General features: G+C 37.8%; 1 protein-coding gene across 2 annotated transcripts in view; it reads right to left on the bottom strand.

The window, feature by feature from the left end:
• The window catches only part of COL5A2 (collagen type V alpha 2 chain), a 97034-nt gene that overhangs the window by 21200 nt on the left and 58622 nt on the right, over positions 1-17212 (bottom strand). For both annotated transcript variants that reach the window (XM_058809881.1, XM_058809880.1), the window contains exons 8-24: positions 16392-16469; positions 14464-14508; positions 13899-13952; positions 13238-13291; positions 11743-11796; positions 10895-10948; positions 10120-10173; positions 9036-9080; positions 8034-8087; positions 7133-7177; positions 4782-4835; positions 2858-2956; positions 2358-2402; positions 2156-2254; positions 1718-1771; positions 1098-1205; positions 541-594 (exon numbers count right to left, since the gene is read on the bottom strand). In XM_058809881.1, the coding sequence (XP_058665864.1) occupies positions 541-594; positions 1098-1205; positions 1718-1771; positions 2156-2254; positions 2358-2402; positions 2858-2956; positions 4782-4835; positions 7133-7177; positions 8034-8087; positions 9036-9080; positions 10120-10173; positions 10895-10948; positions 11743-11796; positions 13238-13291; positions 13899-13952; positions 14464-14508; positions 16392-16469 (1050 nt within the window). The remainder of the gene's footprint in view (positions 1-540; positions 595-1097; positions 1206-1717; positions 1772-2155; positions 2255-2357; positions 2403-2857; positions 2957-4781; positions 4836-7132; positions 7178-8033; positions 8088-9035; positions 9081-10119; positions 10174-10894; positions 10949-11742; positions 11797-13237; positions 13292-13898; positions 13953-14463; positions 14509-16391; positions 16470-17212) is intronic.

Consider the following 17212-nt stretch of genomic DNA (forward strand, 5'->3'; position numbering starts at 1 on the left):
TTATTTAAAAAATTCTCCTCCTTCAAGCAAGTTTATATAAGCATTTTAGAATCCCTATATTTTTACTAAGAAGGTAGGAATTTACAGAAGTACTAGTCAAATGCCTGTGTGAGCAATTTCCCTGGAAATGTAAGAGCAGTTAGGAAAGCCAGATAAACCCATCTTTTTAAGGGCAAAGTCTAGAAAATCACACCACACAGAAAGAATAGGCAATTTTTCACAGAGCCCCCTCCTACACAGTAACACATAAAGCAATATAGGAGTAGAACAGGTCAATCCTTGACTGTGCACATTTCAAAACAAGGGAGCTTTAAGCCAGGGACAAGCAAGCACAGCTGAACATCATGAGAACTGAAAGTGACTTTTCCCAAAAAATTTTTGTCTCAAAATATTCAGATCCCCTTTTAGCATTTGTAAATTGGATCTGCCTGTTTGCCCAGAAGCAGACATTTTTAATGGAACACTTCCTTTTTACATATCTGGATGTATGAAGATTTAACAAACTCCACAGTAAAATATGGACACTTTTATTTAATTTACCTTTGGTCCAGGCAAGCCATCAGAACCTGGGAAACCACGGTTTCCAGGAGCACCCTAGAAAAAGCAGTAGGTATGAGATAATTATCTTAATTTTTATATAGGTTATTACAAATAAAGGACCAGATTTGTGGATTGAAGATTCAGTTCATTTCCTTACAATTTTCTTACTTCAGTACTTTAACTTGGGGAGTGAGGGATGAGTTTATGACTTAAGACTGGTAAAAATATCAGTGTCTCATTCATGCATGCTGGACAGCTCCTTCTGTGTGAACAGCCTCATTGAAAGCGAAGAAGGGCAGTTGTGCAGGTGTAGGAAAAATTCTGCAATGAACTTGTCCTATCTCCATCCTTTCTCCTACTATACTACCCTAGGCACTGAATCTCCACATTAAAGTATCCAGTGTAAAAAAATACAATACACAGTAGTAACTACTGCTAGAAAAATAAGGTTTGACTACACCCACAATCTAGCTGTAAGAACATCCATGAGGAGGTCAAAAGGTTTTTCAGCTTAGCAGTGCATCTCTTAAGACATATTATTCCTGTAGATTTCTTACCCTTTCTCCAACAGGACCTGGTGGACCTACTGACCCTGGATCACCTCGAGGACCTCTTTTCCCTTCTTCACCTATGGGGCCAATAGGACCCTGGGGACCTTGTGGGCCCTAGTGAGAATAAAATGTTATTTTAAAAAACATCGTTAAGCTCACCATTTCTCAGGCATATTGAAACAGACTGTCTTCTGGACACTATAAACATTTTTCCAAATAAAAGAGAAGAAAACAGTTAGGTCTTGGACCAGTTAAAAATAACAGCTTTTCACCATCTGCTTTTCTCTTTTACAATGTTTATAAGCTAATAAGCTGTAATTCTGCAGATGGGCTGGACACTGCTTCTTATAATCACCCACAATAATTTGTATTTTGTCAAGCTGCAAAGGAGTCAAAATTCAGTGAGACTAATAGAAATTTTCAAAGGAGAAGACAGCGGTAAAGAAACTATTACTTCACCTCTATATTTTTGTCAGATAATACATGACTATTAAACTGGTGAGAAAGAAAAGCTGAAGATTGGTTGATAAACCAAGTCAAACTCTGCAGAGTTGGTTTTCTCCCAAAAATTACAGTTATAAGCCTCTGTGTTTCCTCTTCATCTTAAAAAGCATATGGAGACTTACAGGTTCACCTTTGGGTCCTGCTTCTCCCTTGAAACCTGGGACACCAGGGTCTCCCTGAAAACAAACACATGAATAGCACCAGGAAAGTTAAAAGTCTGCATAAACCACTTCATCACTTTGTATTATGCCATAAAACAAACATTTCCTAGTTTAGTGACTAATTATAGGCAGTATAATATGATGCTTATAATGGTTTGTCTTTACCATTATGGTTGTTTATTATGCTATCAATATAAAACTTAAATAAATCTCTTTTCCAAGGTTTATAAAGACACAGTTCTTTTTCAAAGCAGTGGTATTTTGGATACACAGCAGATTCACAGGATCTGAGTATGCTACTGCTGTATTTAAGGAAGCCCACTGCTAATCCCTGCTTCAGTTCCATGGAGTGACACGTGCCAGGCACTACAATTCCCAAAGGGACAAAGACCCCGTTACCGGCTGGCCTCGAATCCCGGGGGGGCCAGTGCTGCCCTGTGGGCCTGGGGAACCAGGGGGGCCTGATAATCCAGGGGGGCCTCCAGTGCCTGGGGATCCCTACAAATACAAACAGGAAGCACAGTAAGGAAACACAACCAAAACAAGGAAATAGAAGAAATTAACTTACACAGTTTCTTCAACAGGAAATATGATTACTTACAGTAGGGCCCTTTGCACCAGGGGAACCATCTGTCCCTTCAGCACCCTAAAGATAAGGTACCAATCATTAGAAATCATTTTAATGACATGTGCATCAATCACAAAAGGAGAAGATAGCTATTTTATCCACTTTACAAGACCAGAAAATAAAGGCTATAAAATAAATGTAGCAACATACGCAAATGTTAAAAAGAGCAATAATGCATACAAGTTAATGTAATTTTTAATGCTGAAGATCTTATGTTTAAGCTTAAGTTTTAAATTCTTTGAGGATTGAGAGTGTATTGAGATTGTGCAGCTTTCAGTTTTCCAACTTGTAATAAAACAACAAATAGGTATTGTCAATAAAAAAAGCACAAAACCATTGAATGAGACCTCTTTTCCTTGAGAAAAGGAAAAGAGGTCTCATTTGAGTAAAACTATGTCAGGGCACTAAAAATCCCCATAAACAGGTGAACAGGCACAAGCTGACCCCTGAGGAACTCAATTCAATGCACTTACAGGAAGACCTTGTGACCCAGCTGGGCCCTGGGGACCCGTTTCACCTCTTTGTCCTTGAGGACCTTCAGGACCTCGAGGACCTGTTGGACCTGCTTCACCCTAGGATGCCACATGAGAAGACAACTTCAGATTATTTTGCTCTAAAATGCAACACTATAAAGTAATTCAAGAGGAATACTAAGCTTATAACAGGAAAACAATTAATGTTTCAAATAGTTTATTACCATTAAAATGAAATTTTGCTTACCAAATTTTGCTTCTATTACTTCTAGGTGAATGAGAACATTAAAAGTATAGACAGGATTTTTTCTTAATATATACAAGACAAGGAAACTTTGCAGAAAAGCAGCACTATCCAGGAGTCCAAATAGGATCAAGAACAGACCTGTCTCTCTAAAATCTCACTAAGTGTCTGTAATTTTACAAGTTTTTTCTACCTTTATTAACAGCAAGGCTGTTAAGATTTAGATATGGCAACATATCTGGGATTGGTTGATTTGGTTTGCTGGTTTTTTTCTTTTTTGCACAGTACAGATGAACTCACTGTTACAGAAACTACATTAAATTTCTGTACATACATTAATACAATTAAATCCCTGTAAGATTAGACTGGATGATAAAAAATTCCTCCCAGCATCTTCTTTGAATTTTAATTTTATATAGGAAATATGCCTTTTGGAACTGATGCTTACTAATATCACATCATCATAAAACAAGTCCACATCTTCGTTATATAATCTGCTGAGCTTTTATGAGTTCAACTATTCCAATTTTACATCATCTGATGATCTAACTGAAGGTAGCTTCTCCTTTTCAAAAGCTCTAAGTGATTCATCATGTGACAGCTTTTTCAAATATTTCCTTAGGTAAAATCATGCTGAGCCATACTAAAACATTTTATGACATGCACTACAAGGGCTATCATTTAACTGTACACTCCTCTTGTCTAGACTGTGCTTTTTCCAAGAAAGGTTGGAGCAGTTGGAGCAGATGATTCTAGAGGTCCTATTCCAACCTGCTCTTCTATGACACTATGATTAAGTTGATACTGTTATTAAGACTTTTTTCCAAACAGTGTCATGAATCTTGCCAGCTTCACAACAACACAAAAACATCTGCTGATCTTGGCTACCTGACCAATTGAGAGTTTCTTCTTGTATAACATTTTCTTATCATGTTTTAGGGTTTTAGGAGTGTAAAGGGACAAAGAGGTACAGCTGGAGGCAGGGCATGTATAAGAACTATAAGGAAGCGGTATGAGTTGTCTTTTCTGTCTCTGAAGACATTGACTCAAGGCTAAGAAGCAAAAAAAAAAAAAAAAAAACACCAAAAAAAAACCCAAAACAAAAAAACCCAAGACTTTCTTGCAAAGCAAGAGAGGGAAGTGCCACATAGAGAGTTTTTCATCTCACAGCCCAATCACTCCAAGCCACAAAGGTAGTACCTGAGTACCTGTAATTGGCTCTGTTGTGATGAACTGCACATCTCTGTTGAGGTTCAGGCATTTCCCTCTTACCAGTCTAGACCATCCCAAAAAGTGTTCTTGGCCAAAACTAGAAGTTTCAGCACTAGAAGGTTCTGCCTCCATATTGTCTTCGACCTGCCCTCCCAACCTCACTTCTAGCAATGTATCTTGCTATTCTTTGAATATTCTGGACAAGATTCCTGAAGCACAGCGTGGCAGTCATCATATAATCACCCCTTGACATGAGCAAAAGGGAAAGCAAAGTATCTTAACAGTGGTGAATTGCAATTGCTTCATTTGGCTTTGGGTTTTATCTTCTGTCTGAAGGTCTTGAGTAAGACTGATTTGACAACAGCTCCTGGGGATCTGTACACATGTCAGCCTGAGCTCTGTGCAGTCTAGTACACATTTTTAGTTGTGTGTTGTTAGACATTTTAAAAAGACACTCCTTTTTTTTACCTTTATGCCAGGAATACCAGGAAAACCTGGAGATCCAGTTATACCAAGTGGTCCCTAGAAAAGACAGACACAAAGCTGTAATTCAGTGATTTAGATCACACAGATTAGTATCTTATCACTGGGTAAATATGGGTCTAGAATTACCTGTACTTTTTAGTCATAAAACATTTGGTTATAACAAAACCAGAATAGCTATAAATATCAGGTTTTTAAGAGATACATACACATTTTATGGAATTATGGTGCAGTTCTTTAATAATGTGTTTGCTGACTTCAGCAAAGCTACAGCTCTTGATTCACCTATTAATGCCTGAATTGCAATGTACACAATTCACGGTGAACAATTATAGTATTAAGATTCCTAAACTCACAGGCAAATCCACTTGAAAGCTGTAAAAAACAGACCTTGTATCAAAATTTCAGGGCTAGGGAGATAAAGATGTTTCCATTTCCATAATGTCTCTTGTGGTGTACAAGACATTCAAGAGAACTTTCTACTGTATTGCAAAGGCTTGGGAGGCCGGCACACAGTGGTTATCAATACTCACTGCAACACTGGTCCCAGATAATTCCTTTTTATCTTTTCCTGATTTTCTGTCTTTTTGTAAAATATGATTCATGCTGAGAAAAAATGTTCTATCTAATAAAGTTCTCCTGACAAACTTAATCAGAACAATCTGTCCCACTGAGCATTAATTACAGACAACATTTCTGCTGTGACCTTGCACTGGATTTCTACAGAACTGATGCAACAGCTCACCAAGTATATTTTTGAAAACCTATGTCCCAGTTTATTGGATCACAAATAAAGTCTGCCAAATCTCTCTCTTGTTGCAGGAAGAGTTCCAGGATTAAGCTGTACCACTGCACTGACCCAAATAACAACAGATTTCAGTAACGCTTTCTCCAGTGAGAAACATGTGCATTAAGGACGAGTATCTCCCTTGTGACACTTGATGGGATTTTCCAAAAATGTTAGCCAACCACTTATCATGTCCAGTGAAGCGGAGCTCACATTTTAAGCCAAAGAAAAATTGCAAGCTTCATGTAAAGCCTCACAGCTTGCCACCCACCTTCCTTTAACTTTATAGTTTAAATACTGAAAAGAATATTTTCTATGTTTGAAAGGTTTTCCTAACAACTAACCTTTCCTTCATGATACACTAAATAATTGAGTTGTGTAACTTTTAGGCATCTACACTCATCATTTGAGCTTCTATTACAGTTAATTATTTCTTAATGAAGTGTTTAATAAAACAGTCTGTTCATTAAGATGACACGGGTAAATGAAGTTTTCTCAGAACTTTGTCACAAGTAAATAAAGAGTATGCACAGAATGAAATTCTAACTGCAAGCAGGTGTGGTTTAGGGTTTTGAGGGTTTTTTTTTTTTGTGCAGTGCTTTTGGGATGTTTGTTTGTTGGTTTTTGGTTTTTTCTAAGCTGAACATCACAAAATTGTAAAGGCTGACTATATCAATGGGTAGAAGCTGTTATCCATAACCTACAAGTGATGCTTTCAGAAAAAAAAGCAAACATAAATACCACATTTTTAAAGTGGAAGTTGGCCTTGCACAAATAGTACAAAAACTTCACCAGTTTTTCACATACAAAAGCAACGCAAAATTAGCTGTGTGTTAGAAACATCCCCCACTCGTGAATTCACACAAATGTATTCTGCAAATGCAGAGAGATTGAGCTGTGGGATCAAAACCAACATTGCTACACTGACAGTGTGAGTGTAAACAGCCATATCTTCCTCTGCAGCCCTGCTGCCATGGTGGGAGAACTTCAACAGCCCTGCAAGCCAGGCTTTCTCAGCTTGGCAGACATTCAGACACAGGCCTCTGTCCTTCAGTTCAAACAGTGACCGTCCTTAATTAAAAGGACCTTTTACACATCTGGTAATGGAACAATTGCAGGGAGCAAGTTGTGCTATCAGTGAGTGCCTTTCTTCTTGCTGACAACAAGCCTCATTTGCCAGCTTTGCAAGTGAAGGAAGATAACATTCAGTTATGAACCGCTTTATATTGCAGCGCATGCACTTGAGGCACTTTCCTCCCCACCATAGGGGCTCCATAAGAGCAGCAGAGCATCACCTCCCCAGGAGAGGCTATGGCCAACTCCTCTGCAAATTAAAACCTTTAGATGAAGTAAACTACAGAGGAAAATTTTGCAGAGGGCAGCACTAAAACTAAAATGAGTAGAACAAGGAATCATTCTCAGATAATTAATTCCAGATGCACTTAACTGATACCAGCAACTGCCAACTTTTTTCTTTTTTTCTGGGAGTGTCAAAAGGCAAGTGGAAATACAGAGTGAAAAAGTGGTTGATTGAGAACCAATCACTTACCATTGGGCCTGGCTTCCCAGGCATACCATGCTGGCCACGTCCACCCTAGACAGGAAAATAAAAAACACAGAGCATTTGTAAGAACTCTACCTACTTTTTAATTATTTATTGTCAGCATTTGTGATAAAAGTATATATACTAAGGTGATTGAAGAAATGATGGATTGCACATTCCTCCAAACACTGGCATGGAAAACTTCTGGAAGAAATTATGCTTCCATTTGAGTTAATGGATTTCTCTATTTTCAGAAAGGACAATATTTGGAGAGTGTCATTGTATGGGGCACATGACACAAGTGGATCATATAAAAGTCATGGGGAGAAATGCCAGAAAAACAATACTTGACCCTGGATGTAAAAGCAGCAAGATGAAAGTTCTAATTCAAATATGATATTATGTCAAGGATAATCTCTCTTTTTGCTGAAAATCAAAATATTTTAAAGAAGATAGCCTTATTATCTGAAATTAAATTTTTATATTTAATCTAAATAGAAATCTAAATTGAAAGACTTAATCTTAACTTTCATTGTAAACCTTTTTCCAGACAAAATGGAAACGTTATTTCCCGTTCAGTAATTTTTGCTGAAAAGAATCTCTCACAAGAAATCCAACAGAAACATAGAAGACATTTTTGTATCCCAGAAAATCATGCTGTGAGGGTATCTGCACTCATGGGCAGCTCTGCTATGAGAAGTTACCATATAGTTACCACTCTCATTTTAAAACTGTTTTTAACTTTTAAGTTTATGGTATAGATCTCACCCCACAAAACTGCTCAGCCTTAACTTTCTTAAGTGATGGCAGAGCTCACAACATCAGTGACTGGCAAGTCACATGAACTAACACTTTCAGGCTCTTTAACTAGAGAAGAATTACAAGAGAGAAGGAAGATTCTACTTACAGGGGCACCCTGTGGTCCAATTCGTCCTCTTTCTCCTGGCATTCCCCTAGGTCCCTTGAAGAAAGAACAAAAAGTGCATTATTCAGGAGTCATCATGTCAGAATAAAAAAGGGTTGGTTTTTTCACCCCTGCAGGAGTAACTTATCTTGTCCTATAGCAGAAAAGAAGTAGCAGCTCATAAAAATCCTTACAGCTTCACAGGCTTGCCCAGTGGAAATTTAATAAACTGTAATTTCTATTTTTCCCTTCCAACAGTATTTCCAGTTTTAAACACATTAGAATAAATTCTTTATATACTTACCAGTGACAATAATGTAACTTCTTTCACTAAATCTCATTCACAAATTAGATTACACTTCAGGGATATTACATTCTACACACAACATAGTGCTTCACAGAGAAATTCCATTATCTGATATCAGAAAGAAGCTTTACTTCCAGGAGCACTGCTGAGAGTCAATTTTTGTCATGTAACACTACCCATGCATATTCAGTTGTCCAAAACCACATGTGAATGAAAATTATTCTAAAAAAAAGTTTCTCCATTTCACTTCCAGGTCATGCATACTTATCCTCACCATAACCTCCAAAATCCTCTGTCAATGGTTTTCTTAGCCAGTTCATTCCTGATCTAAATTACTCCAGTTCTACCTCAGAGCAACCCAAGCCAGTATTTCTCACGTTGAAATCTCTCCATATGAGGCATCAACATGCAAAAGAAAACACTATCACCCTACACTTATGTGAGTTAGGAACCATCACCACACCTACAGCCAACTCTCTGCTGAGCCTTCTGATTTACCATTATTACCTATGTCTGTGAATGGAGGGGAGGAACAGCGTACAGTGGACCAAATTCACTGTCAGAGTAGCAGAAACCAAGCCTTCATGAAGATGAAGTTCAGCTCCACGAGCTCAAATACAAATATCAAAGCCCTGCAATTCCCACTGGCAGTAGTATTGACAATCACTACTGCAACACCCAATGCATGTGACACTCACTAGAGGACCTGTTGGACCCATGGCTCCCGTTGGTCCAGACTCTCCCTAGAAAAAGAAATGAAATTATTAGAGAAATGGGTTAAAGGAAAATTGAGTCACATCTACCCCTGTCCTCTGTGCTTATGTTGGACCTCAGGGGCAGCTTTGCACAGGTACCTGTGTGCATCACACCTGGTAAGGACACTGCTCCCCACTCTGATGGAAATGCCATCTTTATGTGTTCTCAGTGTTTATGTGTTCTCTGCCAAAACTGCTGCTGTTGTTGCCTCCACAGAAAGTGGTAGGCAATATTAGGAAAGAAGTCTTTTCTTACACAAACTCTCCTTAACTACTAATCTCACACTTAAATTTAGATTTTGGGAAGATTCACTTCATTTACTACTTTTTTAATCTAAAGGAATAATTCTCTCCCACATTCAATTATCACCTATGCCAGGCCAAAAATGTTTCAGCGTCAGAACTGATGAAAGTGGAAAAGCCTGAAAAAAGTGTTCTATTCTCCTTTAAAACATCTTTTAACCTATCTTGAAAGGACTGACTCCAGCTGGCTATCCTGTGTTACCACTGCTTTGATCTGAAGTTGTAAGAGTGGTGCAGTGCCAATGGAGATCAAAAATTCTGAGAATAAACTAATAAAACAGTCTGTTTGATTACAATACATCTCCCCTCCAATGCCTGTTTCTTTTAAGCCAATCTATCACAATTTAAAAGAGGAGAGTCAGGTTTTAGTTATGCATTATTTTATTTGGTTATATTAAAAAAAGTTCAACTTGGTCCCATAGAGCCAACAAGAACCATGAACTGTCCAAGTGGAGAACTGCAAGATGTGCATGGGCCCTTTGTTAACAGACTCTGCTCTTCAGTGTTACACACATGTCACAAATGGAGCACTCAGCTCACCCAGTGACCCCTCACAGGCCTAAAGCAGCCCCAGCTGCAGCTGGGACTGGCACCTTTGAATTCTATCCCCCACATAAAGGTCAGAGAGGGTACAAAGCTGTGTTCAAAAGATCTCCTGCCTTTCAGGATTTTGGTATTACACAAAACATGCTTAATCATTTATTTGTTTTGGCCATAAACATACCTTTGCTCCAGCTGCTCCAATTTCACCTTTTGGACCATCAAGGCCTTTCAATCCCTGTGAGTTATAAAAATATAAAGAAATTGTATTTATATATGTACACATAGAGAGCGGTCCCACTATTATTGCTAAAGTAACTTGATATTAAAGTATTAAGAATGGATCTGAGGTGGTAAGAGTAAGAAAAGAAAAGATAAAGAAGAAAAAAACCAGATGGAATAAAAGTTTTTAAACATTTCCTAAATGGAAACCATTTGTAAAAGGTACATTTCCCTGGATTTGGTTTCCTTTTAAAAACAAAAAAGTTTTTTAAAAAAAATCCTAAAACAACAAGGAGGAGTCTCTGAGCCATAGGAAACCAATTTATTCCTCCCTGAAGTAAAATTCTGGCCAGAAAACTTGGTAATTTGTAATCACTCCATGTTGCAAACATATCCACCTCTCAAGTTCCCCACCCTAATGTAAGACTTGCCAACAAAGTGAGAGAACTGTCAGGTTTGCGCCTCCTGAAGCTTGGCAGGGCTCATGCAAGCTTCTTCCAGATTCCCAGAACATTTGAAATAGAGTAAAAAAGCACTGGAGCATGTAATACAAAGGTCAGCTTAAAGGGGAATTGTACTGATTTTCTGCAAGGTCCCCTTTCTCTCAAATGCCAGTATTTCTGCTACAGCTGCCTCGTCTGTAGTGTAGGCAAATTCTGCACAGATACAAAGAAAAATCTTCATTCTGAAAGTGCCAGAAAATATCATCTATATCAGAGGGAAACCTTGTCTCTTACCCGGTGACCCTTGAGACCTGGGAGACCAGGAGCACCAGGAAAGCCTCGAGGGCCCTAGGTAGGAAAAAAAAAACCACAAATATAATCCTGATTCTGCAGATAAACCCAGCAATCATGGTATTAACAGGGATAAGGGCAGCAGCAATACTAATATTGCTAACACTCCTTCACCTTCATCATAGTGAGGAACAGCATTTGAGCAGCTCACAGATGATACAGCCTTGAAGTTATTCTCAGCATGATACATATTTTCACTGATATTAAAAGCTTCATCATTTATATTGTTGTGTGATCAAAGTTCAAATTTCACCAAAATAATGAAATAAAATGAGTGGCAGGTCAAGTTTTGAGGGTTAATATGGACAAACATTAATTAGGCTGAGATCAAAATTCAGAGCAAACACTTAAAATGAACTAGAAACTTCGACCTGCAATCTGTACCTGTTCTTTCTTTCATACTATGTCAGTCCAGAAACATGATAAACAACTGCTACCAAAACATATTTAGCAACTAAACCAAAGCTCTCTTGCAATTAGCTTCCTACCAAATTTCTCTGGAAAAGCTAACAGAAGTGCCTTGTGTCAGAATATTGGCAATTCATACAAATCATACATGGATGAATTTAGAGCAGAAATCTCAGACAACAACAGTTATCCACTCAGCAACAAAGCAAACACCAGCCTGGAGCTTAGGAGTGAGCTAAGGACTTCAGATACTGAATGGCAGAACTTTGCACTGATAATTAAAAGCAATACTGATGAGTCACATCAGGATGAAGCAATAAGGAACAAGTATCATATGATGACAAATGATTACTCTGCTAAAATTTCAATTATCATGCTCTTACTGGAGATCCTGGAAATCCAGGCTCACCGGTTTGTCCTGGTCTACCAGGTTCACCCTAAGGAAAGAGAAAAGGAACACATTAAAAAAGGAGATTTGAAAATGGACTTTGTGTATCATTCTTCCACTCAAACAAATGAGGACATTCACATCAGTATTATGCACTCTCTTTGCTGTAACAATGTCAGTGACATAAATCAACTGCATATGTGCCTAGCAAATGAATATTAGACACATTAACTCACAAAGGGTTTTTAACCAAGAACTGGGAAAACTGAAGGCTGAACCCACAATGCATCCCAGTCATCAGGACATGGTGCTGCCACCTGGTTTTCCTGGGAATTAATGAGTCAACTTTCTGTCATCTTCACACAGAACATCAAATTGCTGTTATTTCCCACTGGAACAGCAATTTAAAACTACCTGCTTTGTAGCTTGTGACTCTCTTTCTGTTTAAATGTTTTAATACATGTATAAATTCTAGGACAGTGACTATTTTCTGTGTATTGCAATAGGAAAAACAATATGGTGAAATCAACAAGTATATTTTGAACAATAATCAAAGCCCACCAGAGTCACAGCCAAATATTCCTTTACATGCATCAGTCAGTTCAAATAAACCCAGGACACCAGAAAGCAGGAATATGAAAGGCTTCAAAAAAATAATTTCAGGTCAGAGAGAAGGCAAAGGGCTTCACAAATGCAATTAAAGACACCCAAACAAAGGAAATGGGGGAAGTTCTTAGAGCAGTGTCAAGATTTGACTTCCCTGCACTGAGAGTTAACTATTGCCAAGGAGTCTTAACCTTGTACAGTTTAATGGGGAGGTAGCTGTTACACAATTAATTTCTATAATAAAATGGCATCTGCAGTTTTCTAACTAATTTCCAAGCTATAAATTACAGTTAGATGGATTTTGTGTGATTTGCAAACTACTAACATACACCCACCAGTAAGGTCTTGGGCTACTGTTGAGCAGTACATATACACCCATATAATATATAGAAAACATACATTTTACATATATATGTATGCATACATGGATAAAGAAAAAATCAGTTAGGAACATAATCAATTATAATTTAAAAAATAAATTAAATACTAAAATCTTATCCGGACACACGTGTGTGCTGCCATTACAGCTCTTCTAACCCAACATGCAATCCCAAAAAAAAGGAGATGCCTCCAAGTGACTCCCTGTGATTTATTTTGAAGTTTGATTTCAAGAAAGATTATCTCAGTTAAGAACTTAGTGAGGCAAGAAATAGAGATGGTGCTAGACTTTAGGTATGATGATGACACATAAGGAAAAGAAAGGAGGGGTTGGGAAATGGTTGCCAAGATTAACAGCTGAGATGCTGGATTTAATGAGTACAATTACAAAGGAAAGCAGACAATAGTAGTTAGCACAGGCACATCTGCTGGTTAGTCACTGCCTCACAGATGCCAATGTTTGTTTTATTAAAAATAAAACAAGATACAAAGAATAACAAACTTACATCTTCACCAGGTTTGCCTGGAGGTCCCTCTGGTCCACGAGAACCAACTGGCCCCTAGGAAATAAATGTAGTTGTTGAGAAGTCAGTTTAGCCGTCATTTAAATATCTATTTACTCCATTTTAAAGTCTGGTTTTACAAAACCATATGTAGAAAAAGGAAGATTTTATGCCTAAGCACATTTGCTCAGCTTTGTGGTGCTCTTTCTAACCATCCTGACCCTAGAAAACCTGCATTGTATTATAAGAAAATACAGGATGGATTCTTTAGGAGAAAACCCCAAAACATTAAAAAACACAGTTGCTGTTTGCTTCAAATCTCTGGGTCTTGCTTTTACTTTTGAATCATTTTATGTACTCAAAAAAATTTTCATCATCCTTTGTGTAAGTTACACTATCAGGTCTGGTTTTACCAGTGCCTAACCGTTCTCAGGCCTGTGGTAGAAAAGTGAGAATGATTGTTTTTAATATAATCATTGCTATTCACATTCAAAAAATCTCAAATTCACTGATCCATGACAACATGCTTTGAACACCACAACTCTTCACTGAAGTTACTTAATAGTTACAGCTGAAACAACATGACAAAAATTCTGTTCTGAAATTAAAAAGTATAGCATATTTGCAATTCTGTTGTAGAAATGTTTGCATTTATTGGTCTTACCATAGGTCCTGGATCTCCAGGTTCACCAGGTGGGCCTGTGGGACCAGCACCACCCTAAAATTAACCAAAGATTAATACAGTTACAAATTCCAAAAGCAATTATAAGAATATAGTTTAAAATCCATGAGCAGGAAAATCACAGCCTATGGCTGAGAGTCTGGATTCTAATTCAGAACCAGTTCACATTTCCATAGGAGTGAAAGTTGGATACTAAAACCCCTCAAGCTGTAGATAAATCTTGTGCCATACACAAACCCCACTGGAAACTTAACACCATGCCAATAATGAAACAAGAACAGTCTCCATTTTCATTGCTGCTCACTCATTAAAAAAACTAGTTGGGTTAAACCCTGTTAAAGATCTAATAAACTGTTCTTTTGGAGCCCATTCCTGTGTATAGTGTCCATCTGGAGCAGAGCCCTTTTTTAAATTCTCTTCTGGATGAAGGTGCACTCAGCCACAAGTCACTGAGAATGGACACTGCCCCAGAGATGCACAAACCCCCCTCACCATGAGCTCTGCCTTCAGCTCTGGCCAATTTAATCCCCTCAGGTGAAGCACTCACTTGTTTTCCTTGGAGACCCTGAGGACCTCTTGGACCCACTGGACCCTGTTGAACACACAACTTGTTACACACTGGAAAACAACCTTTCCCAAGCAAGATTCACCCTACAAAGGGCAAAATGGCCTGATAGTCACCACCAGCATTTCTACAGCCTGAAAGGTTTCTACTCAGAAAATTGGCGTTATGAAACACAAACAGATGTTGAATGAAATCTTCAAAGTCCAAAAGCCACAGGAGTGTAATTTCATTAGCAGCTGAAAATATGGACTTGGCTGCTTCCTCCAACCTCCCAGTCTCTGGAATCACAATACCCAAACTGTCTGTCCAACTCCATGAAAAAAATGTAGTAACGAAATAAGAGTTGAGGGGAATAGTCTTCACTTGAAGGGAATGTCCTTACTCAGATGAATCTCATAATGGAATCAATGACAAAATAAATTAATCTTCTTGTTCTCAGTCAAGCTGAAAGGCAGTAATGAAAGGATGTGTTTAAATGTATCATACAAACCACCAAAAGAGCTTTCTAAATCATTGTGGTTAGTTACACAAAACTCAGATTGTCCCTTAGAAAATGCCATGGTACTTTTAGGAACAATCTCAAACCAATTCTAACTTGTAAAAAAAATATTATCTTACTTTTTAAAGTAATTATCTTGGTTCTAGGAATAAAAAAATATCTATAACAGACAACCACTCATTTTGACAGAAATTCGAGACTTATGTCCTTTAAAATTCAATATTTTTTTACTAACTTTTAAAAAGCAAATGTAGAAGAGTTATCAATGGACCATTAAAAAAAAAGCTAATGAACATTAGAAAAAAAACATTCCTTCAGCTGTCAGTTACCCAGTTTACAAAGGAATGAAAAAAGAATGTCATATAACATGCCAAAGAGCGAGTGCCAACCAACTTTAGCAGACTATATGTAAGGCCATAGATATATTAACATTAAATTTAATCATATTTGAGAATGAGAAGAGGCAGTACAAGAGATGCAACACCTTGAGAAAAACTGAGTGAAAAGATTAAGCAAAACAATGAAAGGAACAAAGGAGGGTAGACTTGTGGAACAAACCAATTTATGTTCATAAAGCAAATTCACTGAAGAGAGACATTCATCATAAAGTTCTTTGAAGCAATCACTGCAAAAGTTAGTCCCAAGGTAAAGTATCAAATTATCTTTGGAACCTTTCATATGGCATTGGAACTGATTTTGAGCTACTAGTAGGGGCTTGGATAAGATTCAGGTGGGCAAACTCATGGGCAGTACAATCACTAAAGGATGGTTTCCTTCAGAATGGATGTTAAAAATATCAGCAAAGAGGGTACCAGTATTTCCAAGATATCAAATGTGAAGAGAGGTGTTATTAAGAAACAACCACAAGAGTTCCAGAAGAGATAACTTAGGGTGGTGAAACAGCTCTCACAGACAACAGAAAATTTCAGTGTCACCCTTAAGCCCCCAGGGCACTCAAAGTAAAGAGCATATCTAAATAGAGGGATGCCAGTGCAAAATCTGGGCCCACTGGGGAGACAGGAAGTCTGTCTTGAAACAACAAAGCACAGATTTGAGTTAACAGTTGGTTTTGAATGTAGTTTTTTTTAGTTATTACCAAAAAAACCCTGATTTGATGTCACATGTGAAAAGAAGATACATATTTGCTTATTCTGCTTTGTGTTATACCTGATAACTTCAGGTCACTCTGCAATGAGCTGGTTTTTTCTCCTGCACCTTACTGTTAGTAGCTACTAAATTTAACAGAAAAACACTTTTGTTCCCCAGGTACTGTGCAAAACTCTACTAGAATATATTGTACATCCAGGTTCAAGCGGGTCAGGTAGCTGTAGAGGATGAATTCCCTTTTCGCTTTTTGGACATGCACTCCACTTCCAGCATCTCTTACAGTACAGGGCTAATGTGGTCTTACCACTGCACCAGGCATCAGTCCCATCTGACTACCGAGTCCAGACTTCTCATCCAGTCCTGCCATCTGAGCTGAAAAGGGCTGGAAAAATAAGATGGGTGATTTTAACTGTAAGTCATTGTGATGGTTTGTAAGGCAAAAATCCATGCAATCACATCTTCATCCTTTACCTTGCTTTTGCAGTGATAACAGGTCAATCCTGGTTTTAAATACTAAACCAAAATTTGTCTCTCCTGTAAATTTCAGGTGTTTAAAGCTTCAAAGATTTATGATTATTATTCTATTTCCACTTTAATATTAAACAAGTATAAAATGACCAAAAAAGAGGAAAGCCTCTCACTAAATTAATTACGTTTTTTCATGACTTACAAATCTAGACCAAAACTGCCATATTCCTTCATGTCTTCTAAGGCTTCCCTTTTTTTCACTTTTCATGCTTCAAGTTCAGAAATATCTTAAGATAAATGGAAATGTAACTGATTGCATGATGACAAATTAGAATCTTTTAACATCTTGGCCTTATCCAGCAAAGCTGAAAGCCACTGCTGTTCCTATCAATTAACAGAGACCAATGAGCTAGAGAAGGGAGAAACTTCGGTGTCCTCCTTCTTATGCAAGCAAATAGTTGAAATCAAGAGTTTTATTTTGCTTCATTCAGAGCCAGAGCCTCATTCACAGCAGGCCAGAGCTTACAGGGGCTGAGAACTAGCAACAGCTCAAATGTAGATTCAAATCTCCCAACATTTACAGTTAGTTCTTCATTAGATTGGTCCCCAAACACATTTTCTAAAGTTTGGAGATTGCCTGAGGTCAGAGACAGGAAT

The sequence above is a fragment of the Ammospiza caudacuta genome, chromosome 8, assembly GCF_027887145.1.
Source record: "Ammospiza caudacuta isolate bAmmCau1 chromosome 8, bAmmCau1.pri, whole genome shotgun sequence".
In the NCBI taxonomy this organism is placed as follows: Eukaryota; Metazoa; Chordata; class Aves; order Passeriformes; family Passerellidae; genus Ammospiza; species Ammospiza caudacuta.